The sequence below is a fragment of the Alligator sinensis genome, unplaced genomic scaffold (genome assembly GCF_000455745.1).
Source record: "Alligator sinensis unplaced genomic scaffold, ASM45574v1 scaffold337_1, whole genome shotgun sequence".
In the NCBI taxonomy this organism is placed as follows: domain Eukaryota; kingdom Metazoa; phylum Chordata; order Crocodylia; family Alligatoridae; genus Alligator; species Alligator sinensis.
The window spans coordinates 2,140,333-2,158,640 of NW_005841927.1; the positions used below are offsets into that span (position 1 = coordinate 2,140,333).

An 18,308-nucleotide genomic window follows, 5' to 3' on the forward strand; every position below is an offset into this window, starting at 1 on the left:
CCTCCCTCTGAAACTCGGGGCTCCTTATGATGAATCAAGTCAGACACCCCCAAAAACGGAGGCACCTAAAATCACTAGGCTTGGCCTTGGGCTGTAAAGCTCTTCAGGGAAGAGGCTGGTGTCTTTCCTTTTATCCCAGGTACTTATAGGACCTTCAACAGCACAGGGCCTGAGCACCTCCTCGTCCTTAAATGTCCTGCTGCTCCCAGCACCTCTGGGTGGCAGGGAAGTGCTATTATCCTTATCTTAGATTTCATAGATTTCATAGACATTAGGGCTGGAAGGGACCTCGGAAGATCATCAAGTCCAGCCCCCTGCCCAAAGGGCAGGAAGTCAGCTGGGGTCACAGGATCCCAGCAAGATAAGCCTCCAGTTTGCTCTTGAAGGTGTTCAATGAAGGCGCTTGAACCACCTCCGGTGGCAGGCTGTTCCAGACCTTGGGGGCTTGGACAGTAAAGAAAAAACTTATAGGTGGCCATCAGATCACCCCTGAGCCTGCGCTTTACCAGGCTAAAGAGCCCCAGGGCTCTCAGCCTGTCATCGTAGGGTCTGCTTCCCTGACCTCTGATCATGTGCGTGGCTCTTCTCTGGACTCTCTCAAGCTTCTCCACATCTTTTTTGACTTGTGGAGCCCAAAACTGGACGCAGTACTCCAGCTGTGGCCTCATTAAGGCCAAGTACAAGGGGAGAATGACGTCCCGGGATTTGCTTGAGAAGCATCTATGGATGCAAGCCAGCGTTTTGGTCGCTTTACTAGCCGCCGCATCGCATTGCAGGCTCATGTTCATCTTGTGGTCAATGATGACCCCCAAGTCTCTTTCTTCCTTAGTGCTAGCCAACATAGCACTGCCGAGCCTATAAGGATGCTGCGGGTTTTTCTTCCCAAGGTGGAGAACCTTGCATTTATCAGCGTTGAACACCATCAGATTCTTGTCCGCCCACTTGCTGAGCCTGTCCAGGTCAGCCTGGATCACCCGCCTGTTTTCTGGTGTGGATGCTTTGCCCCAAAGTTTGGTGTCATCGGCGAACTTGGCCAGTCCGCTTCTGACTCCAGTGTCCACATCATTAATGAAGATGTTGAACAGTATGGGTCCAAGGACAGAAGGAGCCAGGGTGCAGAGAGACCAGGAGATGTACTCATGGCCACTCGGGATGTCTGTGGCAGAACTGGGAAGTTAACTCAGCTTGCTTGAGTCCCAGGTTCATGCCTTCACCACTTCCTTTCTGGCTGGAAAGCCAAGGCCACTAGGCCAGCCTTCTCAGGGATATTTGTTAATATAATTATGTGTTAATATAAAATTATAATGGTTAATATAACTATACCTTTCAGTATCACTATGTTTATATTAGTATATATTATTAATATAGAATATCTCAATACAGCATACTAATCACATATTACGTTATATTTAATACTAAGTACACTAATATAAACATAATAATGCTGATACATACCATTATTATATTCTTCTTCTTCTTCTTCTTGTTATTATTATTAAAACCTTTATAATCATTACTAGTGCACTGGCTGCATCCCTTTACCCACCTCATCCCTTAGGATAGACAAACGTGAGAGTTATGCTCTAAGCCCTCTGCCACATATAGCGCTACTTCTGTCCTCCTCTCCCCATATTAAAACCTGTTTTATTATGTGCTTGACTCTGGGTTGGTTTTGCCTCTTCTTTCAGCTGGGGAGACAGAAATCACTTGAAAAAGGTCGCACACTGCAAAAATATTTCTGAAACCATCTGCAATCTGACTTGTGTGCTGTCAGACTCATTCACAAAATACAGGACCCGAGTAAAAGCCCTGTCGGCTGGACGCCAGTCCTCCTGGGCAGAGTCAGGATACATCGAACATCTTTTTGATGGTACGTTTGTTGCTCTACGGTTTGGCTGAACCCCTTGCTGATCCTGTGGCACTAAGAGAGTGTGAACTTTCATTCTGCCCACACAGCTCTGCAACTCCAGCCTTAATATTTGCAGGTTACAGATAAGGAAACTGGAAGCCACAGAGAGGTTTCAGGGTTCAGCTGGAAGGGAAGTTAGTGCCAGCAGCAGTACTACAACTCAGGTTTACTGGGCACTGAGCCCTTTCCTCCACTCACTAGGACCTTCTTTCTTGGGCACACCTGATTTACAAAGGATGGAGACATTTCACTTCAGAGATATTACACACAGCTGCACGCACTTCATGTTTAATCTGTTATGATCAGGGCAAGTGAAACCAGGTCAAAGACCACGCATATTTGTGTTTCTGGGTGAGGCAGGGAAGGTGTTTGTGTTGCCACCTGAAAAGACACTCAGAAGGCTCAGAGGAGAGATAGGAAGCTCTGCACAACACCAGCTGCTCATGGGACTGAAGGGAGAACCTAGGTTAGGTCCAGACCATACTTTTAGGATTTCTTAGGTGCAGCGAGACCCTAGTGATGGGCTCAGCATGAGACCCTCATGAGAACAGACAGTACGGTCACAGGCCCTGCACAGCTAGATGTGTCTCAGACCACACCGATACAGGAGAGTGCTTATTGGGACATGTCAGATGGATGGTGGAGGACCAAGAGTTGCCCATCAGGTTCATCATGAGGTAATGGCTATTGCAGCCCCCAAATCAGGTAGTTAGAGCATGGACCTCTCACTGTCAGAATCCATCCGAGAGGATGAGGCTGCCTTGTCTACGGGAGATTTCTATGTGGCCTTTTTCAGAGGACAGCTTTTAGCTGCACTCCAGTCCACAAGCGAGCACTGCTCTGACACCCGCTTTCTCAATTACAGTGGAGCTGGCTCCTCCGGTCCTGGGAGTGAAAGTAAAGGAAAACTTAATGACTGTCAATGCCACTTTCCCCCTGGCCTCCTGCCTGAAGAATAAGTTTCAAACCCTGCAGTACGACTTGGAGTTCTGGGAAGCTGGATCCAATGACAAGGTTGGCAAACTAAGCCAAGCTGCATTAGATGTAGAAAGAACTAAGCCAAGCTGCATCAGGGATTGGGACCAGACCCAAAGGTGGGGAGGATTGGATATGGGCTTTAGTTCATCCCTGTCTCTAAGGCTGAAATGGCCTCTAGTGTTGCTCTTGCTTGACTAAGTAGCCAGCTGAGGGTGATTCATAGGGTGACCATACATCCAGGTTTGGCTGGGACATTTCTGGATTTTGGAGACCAGTCCCAGCCAGCTGGTGGAAATTAAAACAGGTGTCTGGGCGCGGGGAATGGGGCATGGGGCAGGGAGGTGGAGTGGCACCAGCTATGAAATAGGAAGCCCTAGCAGACAGCAAAACTGCCCTAAAATAAGTTTATTTGATTAATGGAAGCTCTTATGATTGATTGAGGGGGAGGAGTGGGGGGCAAATATCACATTGTCCCATATGGACCCCCTAGTGATGCAGGACCTTCTTTCTACATTCCCTGCATGCCCTACGGAAGTGCCTTCAGTAACCCCTGGAGGTGTCTTAGCTAGCTTGAAACTAGGCACAGATGGCAGCATAGGCACAGCAGCGCAGAGCTCAGTGGGGGCTGCGGGTTGAGAAACAGGATCCATATTCAGGCATGACTGCAGCATATCCTAACACACCTCCCAAATCTGAGCAGGGATCCCCCGCTGTTCCCAACCCTCTCCTTTCTTTGTTTTGGAGCAGAAGCAGTACAAGGGCAAGAGGAAGTTGCAAAACGTGGAGATCAACACCACGGCATTCAGTGGCAATTACTGCCTGAGTGCTCGGACTTCTTTCGAAGTCATTGACCTGAAACACAGCGAGTTCTCCAGGCCAGTGTGTGTGCTGTTGAACCCCAAAGGTATGGCTCGGGAGCAAGGCTTTCAGAGGCACAGTTGGCCACTGGGTGGGATTATGGCTGCTTGAAAATTTTCCATCTAAACTGGTTTTCACCAGAAAAATTGAGTTTTCTCTGAAAGAGAGGTTCCCCTCCTTTCCCCACCACTCCCCACCCCCCCGAAAAGTATCTGCTTTCTTTGAAACATTTGAATTTTTCATCAGAAACATAAGCATCCAAAAAGTTGAACTCTCCAGGGTGAAAGAAATAGTTTAGCTAAAATAATCTGATTTGAGGCTGAACATTTTTGGCATCCAGAGTTCTCAGGAAAAATGAAAATTTCCTCTGAAGAAGGATCCCACTTTTTGGCCAGTGCTGGGCAGGGTACTGGTTTAGGAGTAAGGATGCCTTGGCTCTGCCACTGGTCTACTGGGTGATCTTGAATGAGTCCCTTCACCTCCCTGTGCCTTTGCCAAACGAAGGAAGTGTTACTGCTATTGCCTGGGATCTCCGGAGGAAAAGTCCATGTAAGAGCTGAGGATTATCATTTATAACGTCTGTCTACAGTGACCAAACTGTTTTGTGGCATTCTCTCTTGTAGGAGTGGACTGGAAACTCCTGCTTGTCATTGTTGTCCCCTTGTTCCTCCTCCTTCTTGCCAGTGGTTTCCTCAACTGTTTGTGCAAAGAACTTGCTAAAAGCGTGAAGACACCTCAAGCTTTGGTATGAAAAGATTGGGGATGATGGGGATCTAATCCTGCTGCTAAGCCCCTGCATGTTTTCCTAATAGCAAAGGGGGACAGGGAGGTGAAGATGCTTGGCACTTCGAATGGGTGAGCCAGTCAGATAGGATGCTCCAGCGTACTCCTTGCCATTTGCATTGCTGGAACAGCGGGCAGCCTTGCTCAGAGAGGAGCCGCCCTGCGCTGGGTACTCTGCATATATGTAAATTAGCATAACTGCACTGTAGCCCGCTGGGGCTCCAGTACCGATAGGTCCATGATCGGAGTCATTCTCTAAGGCTGTGATGCTGGCATGTCGCACACGCATTGCCTTGGCTTTAAAAAACCTCACTCAAACTAAAAAACATCCTTCTAACCTGCAAATCTCATTCTCCACTAGGATTTTTCCTATCTGAGGCCTCTGCCATTGGTTCTTGAGAAGAAGCCTAATGAGGAAGAATTCTTCGTGGAGGAGCTCCTTATATCCACACTAAAGCTGGAGTTGCAGAAGAGGAGGAACAATCCCTCAGCCAGAAACAACGTATCACCAGCCGCTTCTCTCCTTTCCTTGTCGGAGGAGGAGGAGGACGACAGCAGTTTCACACCCTACATTGAAAAGCCTTGGTTCCCAAAGAGAGGCCCAAACTGCCGAGCGCCCGGTGTGAGTCAGAAAGGGTTGGAGTCGAGCTCTGAATCAGGAGTCTCCCAGCTGGACGGAGGGTCTGTGCCCAACCTTGCAGGGTGTGGGTTCTCTCGCCGTGACTGGAGGGAGACTGAGGAGGACACCTCGGGGTTCCAAGACAGCGAGAAAACCTCCCTTTCAGACTGCTCCTCCTTGGGACGCTCCAGACGTCCAACGGACGGATACGAGCAGCGTAATGTGGACGTGGACAGGTGCCAACAAGAGGCCTTCCTTCAGGTGACTGTGCCGACAGAGGGTCTTCGTTTTAACCCTTTCTCTGAGGACCCACATCTCCCCGCAAGGGGCCACTTTGACCCTGACCCAGAGAGGCTTCCCTTCCCTGAGCACATAGCTTCCTTGAAAGTACGAGTCTCTGAGGACTCCAGTGAGCTCCCTCCCCAGGACGTCACCCTTCAGACTTTACAGTTTGCAGAGGACGAGGACATTTCAAGTGACTGTGACAGCGAGACAGACTTTCTGGCCATGCACTCAGCAGGAGGAACGCCACCTCCGGCCACCATGTTAAGGGAGACTTTTGAAGCTGGGACATGGGGAAAGCATGGGACCGTGGAGGAAAAGAACTACCAAAAGCTTAAATTCCAGGGCTATCAGCAGGTGAATTATATGTCAAGAAACTGATGGCATCACGGGGAGGAATGAAAGCCTGTGCCTGTGCCTGTGCCTGTTTGTGCATCACTACCCAGACAGGGTAGCTTCTATTAATGTCTGTTCTCTCAGGTGCTACAGCTCCAATTGCAAAAAAGGTGTGCTTTCACTGCAGGTAGCTAACACCCACTCACCATCCTGCTGCAGAAACCCTGTGGCCATAAGGCACTGTGATTGTACTGCAGGTCAAATAGGGCAAATTCAAACGTAGGCAAGGTACACGGTGATGATCTCACACGTCTCCCTTGCAGCAAACGCTGCAGGTGCCTTACCATCCCATAGGTATTTATGGTGAGATATGGACTGTGTGTTAATTATCTCTCTGTAAAAACACTGGTGTATCAGAAAAAGCAAAGTCTGAAACAACCAGCCCATGCTGGCAACGTGGCAGGTTTCAGTCACATGTGGTTTGGGACCCAAGCTGATCCACCACCAGGTGCACACCTGGGGTTGTGAAGTTATTCCCCCTCCTTGGTGGCAAAAGTAAGGGTTGAAATTTGCCTCCTTTGCAGACATTTTGCCATGTTTGCTTTCATGGGATGGGGAGAAACTCATGGTCACCCTGTGTCAGGACAGAGAGGAAAAATCAAGGCCAAAAATATATGTTGTGTTTATGTTTGTTATTTTTTCATAGATTCATAGATGTTAGGGGCTAGAAGGGACCTTACAAGATCATCGGGTCCAGCTCTCCTGCACTTGGGCAGGGAAAACTGCTTTCTTTTGGTTTGTATAAAAATACACGTGTTGGAGGTGAAATTCGTCTCGCTGAGCAGAGCAGCTCAGTGCTGCCATGGATTGATAGACAACTGCGTGTTTGCATTTGTCCAGCCAGCCCGACTGAGGGCACCTCTACACACCCGGGGAAGCCTGCAGCCTTGGTCTGAGATATTCTAAGTACTCCATCTCCTGTCTCTCCTCCCTGGACACTATCTGCGGTCAGTGACTGCAGTTCCCATGCCGGGGGGAGGGCCTGGAGCCTGCCCATCCATCAGAGCAAAGTCAAAGCTTCACTGAACTACATAAGGTCGGGGGACAGGAAACAGGCCAAGTGGCTGATGGTGAGACCTTGCACTTTTATTTATATTTCCAGGTCAAAGGAACTGGTTACTGTTCTAGTCCAATAAAGGAAATACGGACAAATGAAACTACTAAATAAGAGAGAACTGCCAGTAGCACATGTGTAGGATGTATTGCCTTTGGTGGGAGCTCGTGCGCTGCCTTTGACCTCCCGTTCGCAAGGAGGAAAGGACAGCAGGGTACTAATGGAGGCCTTTAATACTTCTGAGGGCTGGGAGAGCCAAAGGGCAGATCAGATGATATGGGAGCTGATGTGGGAGCTGGTTAACTGCATGCCAAGCCTTTCATCCTCCCGTATCACTGTACCTCATGTCTTTTATGACTAGAGACAGCAACAACAAGGCTCTGAATGAGATTGGCGCTCCAGAGTATTGTTGCACTGACACCTGGCCCCAGAGGTCTGTGCGAAGTGAACTGAGAGTCTTAATCCAGTTTCTCTAGAGGGGAATCATAGCCCCAGGTACCAAACCAGACTTCCTTCCTTCTTTAAATCTGAGGAGAGAGCGTGAGCTAAGAGGAAACTGCACATGGAAGAGATCCCATTTCTTTATAGAAGGAGTTAAGTTTATGGCCTAGTTTTCAGAGGGACTGAGCACTTGCAGCAGGAGTGAAAGGTGATGTCCGTTTCTGAAGTTCAAGCCAGAAGCATGCAATAATCGGGGGAACTGCCGCACGTGCTGTATGCCTGACCTGCCACTAGCAGGTACTATTTTAGAAGTCTGATGTTTGTGCTCGGCACCCTGTAAGATGCTGCACAGCCAGCCTTAATAGCGGGGCAAAATTTGGTGTAACGTCCCTGATATGGAATTGAGACATAGCGCACCCGAGATCACAGACCTTGCTGTTGCTAAGTTCAGAGAAAAGTGCTCATGCAGGTAGCCCTGTGCAAAGAGGGTGTCAGCCTCTCACTGTGTTTTGAAGGAAGCAAAGAGCCTGATTAAGCCAGATGGTGCAGTCACATAAAAATATAACAGCTCCACAATCTTGTACAATTCCTCCAGTCACTTATGTATTTTACTTGTCCTGCATGTCCTCCAGTGTACGCAGGCACACGCTGCACTTAATCACACCTATTCATTTAGCAGGACAGGCAACCATTCTAGTATCATCGGTAAAAGCTCCCTCCCCCTCCATGAATTACAGGCATCGCAGGAAAAGCGAGAGCAAACCCTCTGCAGTGAGAGTTTGACACATCAGAGGTCTCTGAAAAGGGACTCGAGGTCTCGGTTCAGTTCCCTGCACCAGCATGTCTTCTAGACCCGCCACTTACTCTCTCTCTGCCTCTCCATCCTCATCTGCTAGTTGAGAATAGCGATCGTAGTCAGTCGGACAGGGGTTGTGTATGAGTTAAATAACTAACGTTTAGGGGATATGGCAGTGATGTGGGAGGGAAACAAGAGCACCTTTATAAACAGATTTTCTACCTCATGAGACGTGTGTGAGATTCCCACTGGGCCAAGTTTTAAAGTCCTGAATCATCGACTTCTCGAGTAGATTTCATGGCAGCCGTCCACCTTGCACCACCCCTGGGGGCACTGGACGGAGGGGGCGGTGGGGCCTCCATGTAGACAGGCCCAGGACCCATGTGGGCAGGGTGCATTTGGTGGGCTGGATGGACAAGATGGTTGCAACCCAGTCCTGTAACATCTGAGGGCTTCAACAAGCCCTTTTGGACGACAAGATGCAAAAACAAAGGAGGCCAAACAACTAGCAAGTGAGAGGAAGCTTCTCCTGGTTCCTATCTGTTTTTATTTCTTACAAATTCAACCATGGGCAGATTCAAATACTCAATCAGTGCTGGAAGGTACAGCACACCTGGAGAAGACGGGAAACTCCCAGGTGATCTGAGGGACTAAAATATTCTACATTAGAACAAACTTAGCCTCCTCTGGGGATACTTATGTCTGGAGCCTTATGCAGCCCAGTGAAAGCTTACACGATACACAGCCGCTCATGGGTCAGCAGCCACCAATGAGGTAAGACGTGGCCATGTAGCTGTCACAGTGGTGCTTACATCACCTCTTTCCTGGGTCCTGGACCTGGCAGCTTGAGTGGCTCCGGACAGGAGCTGCTCAGCACATGAGAGAAGGAAAGCTTGTTTAAGCCAACTTTGAACAAGGGAAGTCATCGACCTGAAACGACTCGGCAGAGGTAAGATCCCCATGGTGTTCTCCATGGGTCCCACACCCATTCTCGGAAGCACGAGGAAGAGGTGGATTAGCTAAAACCAGCTTTTCTAGAGCCAGATTTTCAGTTGTGCAAACCAGTGTTACGTGGTGGCCTGGACTGTAGCTTGGGTGATTGATACCAGGGCAGGACACTGAACAGACATGCCTCCAATCATCAGAGACTGTGTTTGATGTTCTGGAAAAGGGCTCCTTCCATCCCCGAAGTATTTCTGACCCTGTCCCCCTTGCAGCCAGGTGGGTGGTGCGAGGTATCTCTGTATACATTACCTAAGCGAAGCACTAGGGCAGCCTGTAGACATGCTGGTTTGTGTTCTAATTAGAGCACATTGGAGCAGGCTCAATGAATCAAGTCTGCTCCACATTCTAATTAAAACCCTCCAGCATTGACTCACTGTCATGTGTAATAAGCCTCCCTCTCCCACATTTTAAAATGGATGTGGGGGTGCTTTAAAGCTTATTCAATAAGCGTTAGTTAAAGTGCTCTAATGGCCATTTTAAAATATGGGGTGCTTAATACAGGCGACGGTGAACCGTTTTAATTAGAGTGACTCTTGGGGAACCACTCTAATTTAAATAGCTGCTTTCCACCCCGGTATGTGTATAGGCAACCTAGCTTTCAAAAACTTTGGCCCTAAACCATCATTTTGGGTGTATGATCCCAATTCTCCAACTAATTGTCAAGGAGAAAAGAATTGTTATTGCCTGCATGACTTTCCCTTATATTCCTGAAAACAAATGTCACAGTAATGTCCCCTTCCAACTGGCTGGGCTATTTTGCAAGCAAATCTTCTAGCATAACAGAGCAGGAGAAAGGGGAAGACACATCTTCTTCTCCCTGACCAGGTTCACTGTCGCCCCTTTGGCTGGTACAGCTGTGGCCATTGCACACGGGACTGACGATTATAGATTTTTACCCTCTGATGCTGGCCGACACCAGAGCATCATCTCCATCCTGCTGACAAAGAAGGGCTTTTTGGCAGAACTAAGTTGCACTAAGGAAAGTGCCTCTTTGGCAGTACCAGCTGCCTCAGCCCAGGAGGGTGGCCTGGAGAGCTCTCCCGTTGTTGCTGTGCTAGGAAACCTTTCCTTTGCAGCCAGGCCACAGAGTTTGGCTCCAGGAGAGCCGCTAGTGGGTGGTGATGAACGAGACCAATGTGATTTCTCACACGGAAATCAATGGAATCCTTTTCCTCCATTGCAGGTTTTTCCACCAGTGATGCCTCGGCAGGGAGATGCCTGATGGAGCAAGCTCAGGGCAATCCTGGCCCAGGGTTTGGGCAGGCAGATGTGGAGCCTGACATTACTGTGAGCCTTCTGCTGGAGAGACTCCAACAGGAGGAGGTAGGGCAGTGGCTCTGTATCACGCAGCTGCTCTAAGCATTTCCAACTAAACCTGGTCCTTGCCCATCTGCTGTGCCTTTTCCATTCCTCCTCTGCTATTAAAGGTACAAAAAACCATTGTGTGATTAATTCTGTTACTGAATGAAGAAAGGAGTTGAAATATTTGTGAACCAGGTTCCCCTAACCCAGCGGAGTCATACTTGGATGACAGCAAATCAGGTGGGGAACGAGTGTTGCCCAGCGTCTAGCCAGAGACTCAGCACCCTTGGCTGTATTCCCAGTTTTTTTCCTGACTTGCTGGGGGACAGCAAGTCACTTCACTTCCTGGGCCAGACAGCTGAAGCTTTCCAAGCTCACAAGGCCACAGTTACATTGTGCCCTCACAGTGCCTGATACTCCTCCCTTGTTAGTGCCAGCTGTGAACATCTGCATGAAAGAACAAACCTAAGACACCCTGGTTGTGTTCCTGTCCAGGGAGCAAGTCCCCCCTTAGAGTGGCTGTAGAACAACCCCTGGGTAGCTGACGTCCAACATCACAGTCCTGGATGACCTGGCACTGATCCCAAAGGAAGCCCATTGTGTGTGTTCCCAGGAGACAAGAGTAACCACTTACTCCAGCCTGGAGAAAGTCTTGCAGGGGGACACAAAGGGCCTGGATAGGAGCCTTGTCAGGGGGATCATCCATGTGGCCACCGAAGACATGAGGGACACCCAGTTGAGTGAGCTCTGCCCAGTTTCTCCTCACAAGGCCTTAGTCTATGCCTACTTTGTTTGGTCCAATGTAGCTTGAGCCTATGGTGTATCTCTTGCATGGACCCTGGTTAGAGGCTGGAGCCTTGCTTAAGACAGATCTCCTGCACAGACACGATCCAGCCCAGTGTTCAGCTCCTCTGAAACATGGGGCAGCTCCTCTGCTGAGAAAGACCAGAGTGCATAGGTGCTTTACTGGGGACAGCATAGTCCAAGAAGTTTCCTGTCCATGCTGAAGCTGTCCTACAGCCCAGGTGAATTCTGCAGTTGGCCAGCCAACCAGAGCCGAAATATTGTTCATCCAAGTGTTTCAGTTGGCATTTATGAGTAAGGGAACTCATGCAAGGAATTATTAGGGGGACTTAGTGAATTCAGGAACAGCTATTACAGTGTGTGGCTGGTAGGTGGTGGGGGAGACAGTTTGCTAGGAGCCAAGGGTTACCCAAGGATGCAATGGACTTAAGGGAATGGCCAGACACGGGGCCACTGGAGAAGCTGAGGCTAGTGCATCGTTCTCACTCCCTTTCAGAGGAGGCAACTTTATCCCCAGCCTGACCTACTGCTGTATAAACTGTGCGTCGGGCATCTGCTCCAGTTTTCTTTTTTTATTCTAGCAAGAAATGATGAATTGCAGTTGACTGCAGGAAAAACCCTCGTGGCACTTGCCGGCACCTTTTACAATTGAGTGATGTATGAGCTGCAGAGTCACGTGGGCATCATGGAGCTCCCTCCAATTTTCTTCTTGATTACACAGGGCAACCTAGCCTCAGCCTGTGGCACAGCAGTGCCTCCCTTGCTCCTGAGCTCTGATCAGGGATTGCAGAGGGAGGGGATAAATACCACTCTGTCCAATGGGCCGTCACAACTGAGCTGGATTTGGGGCCCGAAGAGTCTGGCTCCTGGCTTTAAGGTGCCAGCACTAATTTCTGTAACAGTTGGAAGGGCCTTCAGGACAGGAAGGAGTGGAGATCAGGTGGACAGGACCCTTCACTCCCTCCTCTTCCCCTGCATCTGGGCATGGGAATGGCAGCAGACAGAGGATTGCCCTACATAGGGAAGGTCACTGTGGGGTTTCTTTGACATCTTCAAAGCCCCTTTATGCTGCTCACCCAGCTCATTCCTGAGAGCGAGGGATGAAGGTGGACAGGAATGTCTCTAACTGCACAATGTATCCTCCTCCTGCAGCACTGAGCCCTTCCTCATGCTGACACTCAGCAAATTGCATTTTGTGCTGAGGCTTGGTGGAGATCAACTACATGAAGCCGGCGCTGTGTGGAGGTGAATGCCAGCCCCTCCTGCAGGTGCCCCCAGCAGGCACCCAGGGCCTACCACAGAGCCTGGGCCCCATTGGAGTGTCCCACACTGGTAAGCAGGGTCTCCACTGTGCTTCCTGCACCTGATCCAACCTTGAGTGGAGAACCCTCCCTCCCTGGGCTGGCTGGAGGCTCTGAGCAGCGAGCAGGATTGGGCCTTTTATGACTCTTGCAGCGTATTTCCCAGGAGCTGTCACCAAGGCTGGAGCTGCCTCGAGGTTCTGGGGCAAATGGAGCAGACTGAATCCTAGTTGTAGCCCCTGGTGCCTGCTCCACCTGTCCCAAATTCTCCATCTGCCCTGAGCAGCGCGGGGGCTGCCGGGACATTGTCATGACCACCAGGCCTGCATGTCCTGCTGCAGCAGCCCTCCTCGCTCCAATGTTCCTGTGCAAATGTCTTATCTTTTCTCCCTCTCTGCAGCTGTGGAAGGCTTTGCCTGGGCTGCCAATATGAAATTCCAGATCAGGGACGAGAGCCCATTCCCCAGCTGTCAGGCAGCCGACTACTGTTTCTGTGTGCTCCCTTTCCTTAACCTCATGAGCAGCAGCTGGCTGAGCAGCAAGGACCCAGAGGCAAGGGCTGCTGTCTTTCTAACTCTGCAGCACAGCTGTCACGTGTCACTGTGTCTGCCTACCTGTGCAGTCCTGGCAGGGAAGACCCAGTCTCAGGGCCTCATATCGTGTGCCTGAGAATCTGCTCTGCCCACAGGCAATGTGCACTTTTGTGCGCTAATGGGTGCCAGTGAGCACTGAGATAGGGGGCAGCTCCTTTGGTGCACAGGGGGATGGTTTGTTCTCTCTGCACATGAATCTGGGCACATCAGCAGAGCGGGGAGATGTGATCCATGAGCCAGCCCCAGGGCCATATCCCATGATCCCTCCCAGCTGCCATAGGTGGGAACGATGCAGACAGTGCTGGTCCAGAGATGGACCAAGGATGCTGCTGACCTGAGAAGGAGAAAAGCTGTGCCTCTTCCTGATCCAGAGCAACCTCCCAGAAAGTCTGTCAGAGGGACTTCCCTCTCTGCAGCTGCAGCAGGCTGTGGTCAAGGCGCTGGGACCCGCGATGGGCCTCCCTCTCCACCATAAGAGGCATCGCGATACTGTTTTTGATAAGCTCCCGTCTCCTGCAGCAGTACGAGGGAGGGCTTGACAATCTTCATGTCACCATGGTGAGATGCCGCCTGGGAAACCAGCACTGGCCCTTGTATGTACGCGTGGGTGTGCGTACTGGCACACGTGTGTGTGTACAACTTGCCCTAGGAACTCCGTAGCTCTCTTGGGGCTTTCCTTAATGGATTGGCTTCGCCTACCCTTGGGGGCTAAACTCACAGCAGCTGGGTCTGTAGATCACGGCTCTGTTGGGAATGCCGCTTCCATTTTCTGGGAAGTCTGATATGGGGAGACAAAAGAAATGAACTACCGGACCGCTCCTTCCAACTGAGTGTTGCTCTGCTCCCTCCTGGCTTGGCCTCTCAAAGCTCCACAGGGCAGGGAGGATCAGAGGTTATCTCTTGTGGAGTGCAGGGACTATAGTCAGGGCCGGCAGTTTAAAACATGGAGATTTGGGGCTCCCTGCTATGGGCTATAGGAGTGGATGGCTACCACCCCACTGCCTGTGGAGCATGTCTCTCCTGGGTGAGACAGGCTGCGCTCTGTCTTTGTTTGCACCTGGGCAGCCCCCCGTGGCAGCACAGGTTTACCCGAGGGGAGAATCCCAGGGCCTCATATCGTGTGCCTGAGAATCTGCTCTGCCCACAGGCAATGTGCACTTTTGTGCGCTAATGGGTGCCAGTGAGCACTGAGATAGGGGGCAGCTCCTTTGGTGCACAGGGGGATGGTTTGTTCTCTCTGCACATGAATCTGGGCACATCAGCAGAGCGGGGAGATGTGATCCATGAGCCAGCCCCAGGGCCATATCCCATGATCCCTCCCAGCTGCCATAGGTGGGAACGATGCAGACAGTGCTGGTCCAGAGATGGACCAAGGATGCTGCTGACCTGAGAAGGAGAAAAGCTGTGCCTCTTCCTGATCCAGAGCAACCTCCCAGAAAGTCTGTCAGAGGGACTTCCCTCTCTGCAGCTGCAGCAGGCTGTGGTCAAGGCGCTGGGACCCGCGATGGGCCTCCCTCTCCACCATAAGAGGCATCGCGATACTGTTTTTGATAAGCTCCCGTCTCCTGCAGCAGTACGAGGGAGGGCTTGACAATCTTCATGTCACCATGGTGAGATGCCGCCTGGGAAACCAGCACTGGCCCTTGTATGTACGCGTGGGTGTGCGTACTGGCACACGTGTGTGTGTACAACTTGCCCTAGGAACTCCGTAGCTCTCTTGGGGCTTTCCTTAATGGATTGGCTTCGCCTACCCTTGGGGGCTAAACTCACAGCAGCTGGGTCTGTAGATCACGGCTCTGTTGGGAATGCCGCTTCCATTTTCTGGGAAGTCTGATATGGGGAGACAAAAGAAATGAACTACCGGACCGCTCCTTCCAACTGAGTGTTGCTCTGCTCCCTCCTGGCTTGGCCTCTCAAAGCTCCACAGGGCAGGGAGGATCAGAGGTTATCTCTTGTGGAGTGCAGGGACTATAGTCAGGGCCGGCAGTTTAAAACATGGAGATTTGGGGCTCCCTGCTATGGGCTATAGGAGTGGATGGCTACCACCCCACTGCCTGTGGAGCATGTCTCTCCTGGGTGAGACAGGCTGCGCTCTGTCTTTGTTTGCACCTGGGCAGCCCCCCGTGGCAGCACAGGTTTACCCGAGGGGAGAATCCCACTTCAGCTCTGTGCTTCCTTGTCCCGTGTCCCTGGGGCTGTGTGGGCAGATGCTGGCTGGTCCTGACTCTGTGCGGTCACTTTTGGGGCCTATGACACCCGTGGGCTGTGGGACCCACTCTCCTCCTGGCATCCTTTGGAAGGAATATGAATCTCCAGAGAGTGGTAATCCAGGTGGAGTGTATTCAGGGGACCGGGCAGGGGTCCAAACAGCACAGTGTGGTGTGGTCAGAGTTGCAGATGTGGAAACTTCCAGCACCAAAGCAATAAAGCACTAAGCATGAGGCAGTGAGGTATTTTTTCTCACTCACCAATTTTCTGCTCTTGCTCACTCCATGGTTCTCCTCTCTAACCCTCCCTTTGACTTCCACCCTCTGTTGAAGAGTCTAGGCCAGATCTTGGAGGTGGCCTATGATTTTCAGGTCCCTACTCTGCTGGCAACCTCTCTGCTTGCCCAAGAAGAAAACAGGTGGTGGCCTCCTTGTCTCCCCTCAGTCCGACTCACTGCTGGGGAGGTCCATGTAAATCCCTTTGTCATAGGGAGTCAGGACCAGAAGAATCAACCCTGTGGTGTGAGTCCAGCCAAAAGCAGCCGTGCTGCTACTGGAACTTGGAAATCGGAATCCCCTCTTGCTTATGGCCTGGACCTTTGAGTTCTTGGCTCTTGCTGTGATTGCAGTGATGTGACCTGGGACTCAAAAAGACTCTGGTTTAACTCAGACAGTGGGAGTTCAGGATCCATTCCACACTTTCACCTGCACCCAGATGGGACTGTGGAGAATCCCTGCCTTTCTTCCCACAGGTGTGTGATATCGCACAGCTGCCGAGATCAGAGAACCAGGTCAAGGTGTTCTACTGTCTCCACCTACTTGGTAAGGAGAGGAGACTCCAAGTGACACGGGGCTTTCCTTCGAAACTCCCTGCACTCTGCCAAGCCCTGGAAGGGGGAATGAGCACGAGGAGTGCTGAGGTCACTGAGGTTGCGCTCTTCTCCCCTGCAGCCTGTCTCTCCCCAGACCAATTTATTTCCCTTGTGGACTCCCAGCTCAAGACCGACAAGAAGGCAAGCCATGTGGCATCCCTCTCCATCTTTAGTGGCATCATTGCTGCTGACTGGAAGTATGACCAGAGCAAACGTGTTGACTGCTGTCTTGGCTTGGGAAATGACCCTTCAGGAATTCAGTTAGGACTGTCCAGGATAATAACCTGTTCTGCTATAGCTGTGCTCAAGAGCCCTGGCTGTGTAGAGCTAGAGCCAGACCTACGTCCTCTGCTGCTCGGTCACAGAGGGCCAGTAGCACCCTCAGTCCCGCTGGATGACACAGGAGTGCTGGGGCCAAATCCCGCTCGGACACCTTTTCTGGCAGTACTCTGAAGTCAAAATGTTTAACAAGACCTTTGTAACGGCCCAAGAGACTTTTCCAGGTTGCAAAGTAAAGACAGGAAGTTGTGCAGGTTGCCACGAGCAGATCTCTTGCAATCTGAGTGTATCTTGCTATGGAGGGTAAGCTCCCAGAACACAGCAATATTGTGCCCTCCTTCTCCTTCCAGTGCAGGAGATGAGCAAGAAAAAATGTGAGCTAGTCAAGGCTATGAGGTGCACTCTTGGTGATCCGAGTACTGAGGTGAGGTGATTTGTGTGTAGTGGCTGTGCTGGGGATGGCACATGGACCTGACACAAAATTCCCACCCGAGATTCTTGGTTCTCTGGTAGAGAAAACCTTTCCCCATGTCAGCGTCTTCAGGGAAGGCAGTGCAGAGTCTGCTGCTCTGCTTCCAGAGCTGGCGAGTCAGGATCTAGGAAAGCGTTATCAGATTGCCAGTGGGGAGAGGATCTGCTTTCCCTCATATGCCAATAGGGGACTACTAAGTAGCAAAAACACATTGTTCTCTTGCCTCTTTATAAACTCTAGAAATAAAATTGGAGGCCTGGGGACCCTTCTCCCTCCCTGTCATCCTTTCCAAGGTTTGAGGGAGGGTTTGTGCCATGGCCGGTCTCCTCCACCATTTGGGCATAAGGGCAGTCCTGACTCCAGTCTGTCCTCTCCTCCCCTCCAGGTGAAGAAGGCCATCCTCCAAGGACACTGCTTAATGTGCAGGGCTTAGATGACGTTGCCTGGGATTTAGTGGCCTATATTTTCAAGCAGTCCAGCTTGTCTAGCAGCCAACTGGTAAGAGAAATTGAGGCTGGAGACTTGGTGCTGCTGCCCTAGCAGGCTGAAGCCTGCCATTGGCTTGCACAGGAGCATGGGATACCCCAGGCCAGCCAGGCTGAGTCATTAGAACCAGGGTCAGACCATTTCCACTGGTACAGATCTAAGGGAGCTCTTGTGATGTCAGTGCAGCTCCTCTGGATTTTCCCCAGGGTGTCAGTGAGACCAGACTCTAACCTGGACTATGTACATCTTCTGATGAGGCTCCGATTTGTCCTTTCGGGCACTGAGTGAAAACCTGACTGCACAGTCTTTCAGGGACACTTCCTTGAAAAAGCAATGCTCTCTTGTAGAAACAGAGTCCCAAGGATGTGTCTTGGTGCCCAGGACATGGCTTGGCCCATTGACAGAATCACATTGAACTCAGAGGATTGAGCTGGCGGGGCCCCCAAAGCAGATGGAGAAGAGTGGGGGTGTGATGCCTGCACATTTGTGTCCACTGGGCTGAATCTGAAGGGTTCTCTTGGAAGGACGAGGGAAGTGAATACTTGGCAGTTTTCAAGACATAACCCACTCCCAAGCCCCAGAAACACTTTGTGTCTAGCGAGTCATTGCAAAGTGTTTGAGGTGTTTCTGAACTGGGAACCTGCCCCACCAGCTTGGTTTTTCTTTTATCTCAGCTCCAGTGAGTTGTGCTCTGAGCAAAACATAAAATCAGTGGTAACTGTGCAGCGATCAAGCAGGCAGCAAAGGAGATGGAAACTTGAGTGTCCAGTCAGTGCCTCTTGACTAGCAGTCATGAGCTTTCTCTCTGTCTCTTATGCAGAAGTCCAAAAACCATTCCAGTCAGGATGCTGAGGAGGAACAGAGCATCTGA

General features: G+C 50.9%; 2 protein-coding genes across 2 annotated transcripts in view; both read left to right on the top strand.

The window, feature by feature from the left end:
* The window catches only part of IFNLR1 (interferon lambda receptor 1), a 10,258-nt gene extending 4,229 nt beyond the window's left edge, over positions 1-6,029 (top strand). The window contains exons 3-7 of the mRNA XM_006019385.3: positions 1,689-1,870; positions 2,775-2,923; positions 3,635-3,791; positions 4,369-4,490; positions 4,890-6,029. Coding sequence (XP_006019447.1) covers positions 1,689-1,870; positions 2,775-2,923; positions 3,635-3,791; positions 4,369-4,490; positions 4,890-5,810 — 1,531 coding nt within the window. The 3' untranslated portion in view covers positions 5,811-6,029. The remainder of the gene's footprint in view (positions 1-1,688; positions 1,871-2,774; positions 2,924-3,634; positions 3,792-4,368; positions 4,491-4,889) is intronic.
* Positions 6,030-11,882: 5,853 nt separating this feature from the next.
* Positions 11,883-18,308, top strand: LOC112549537 (maestro heat-like repeat-containing protein family member 2B). Its single transcript, XM_025198632.1, is given in 9 exon segments — positions 11,883-11,980; positions 12,380-12,431; positions 12,433-12,472; positions 12,929-13,080; positions 13,538-13,631; positions 14,682-14,798; positions 16,280-16,426; positions 17,337-17,449; positions 18,258-18,308. Coding segments are annotated over 9 exon segments (864 nt in total).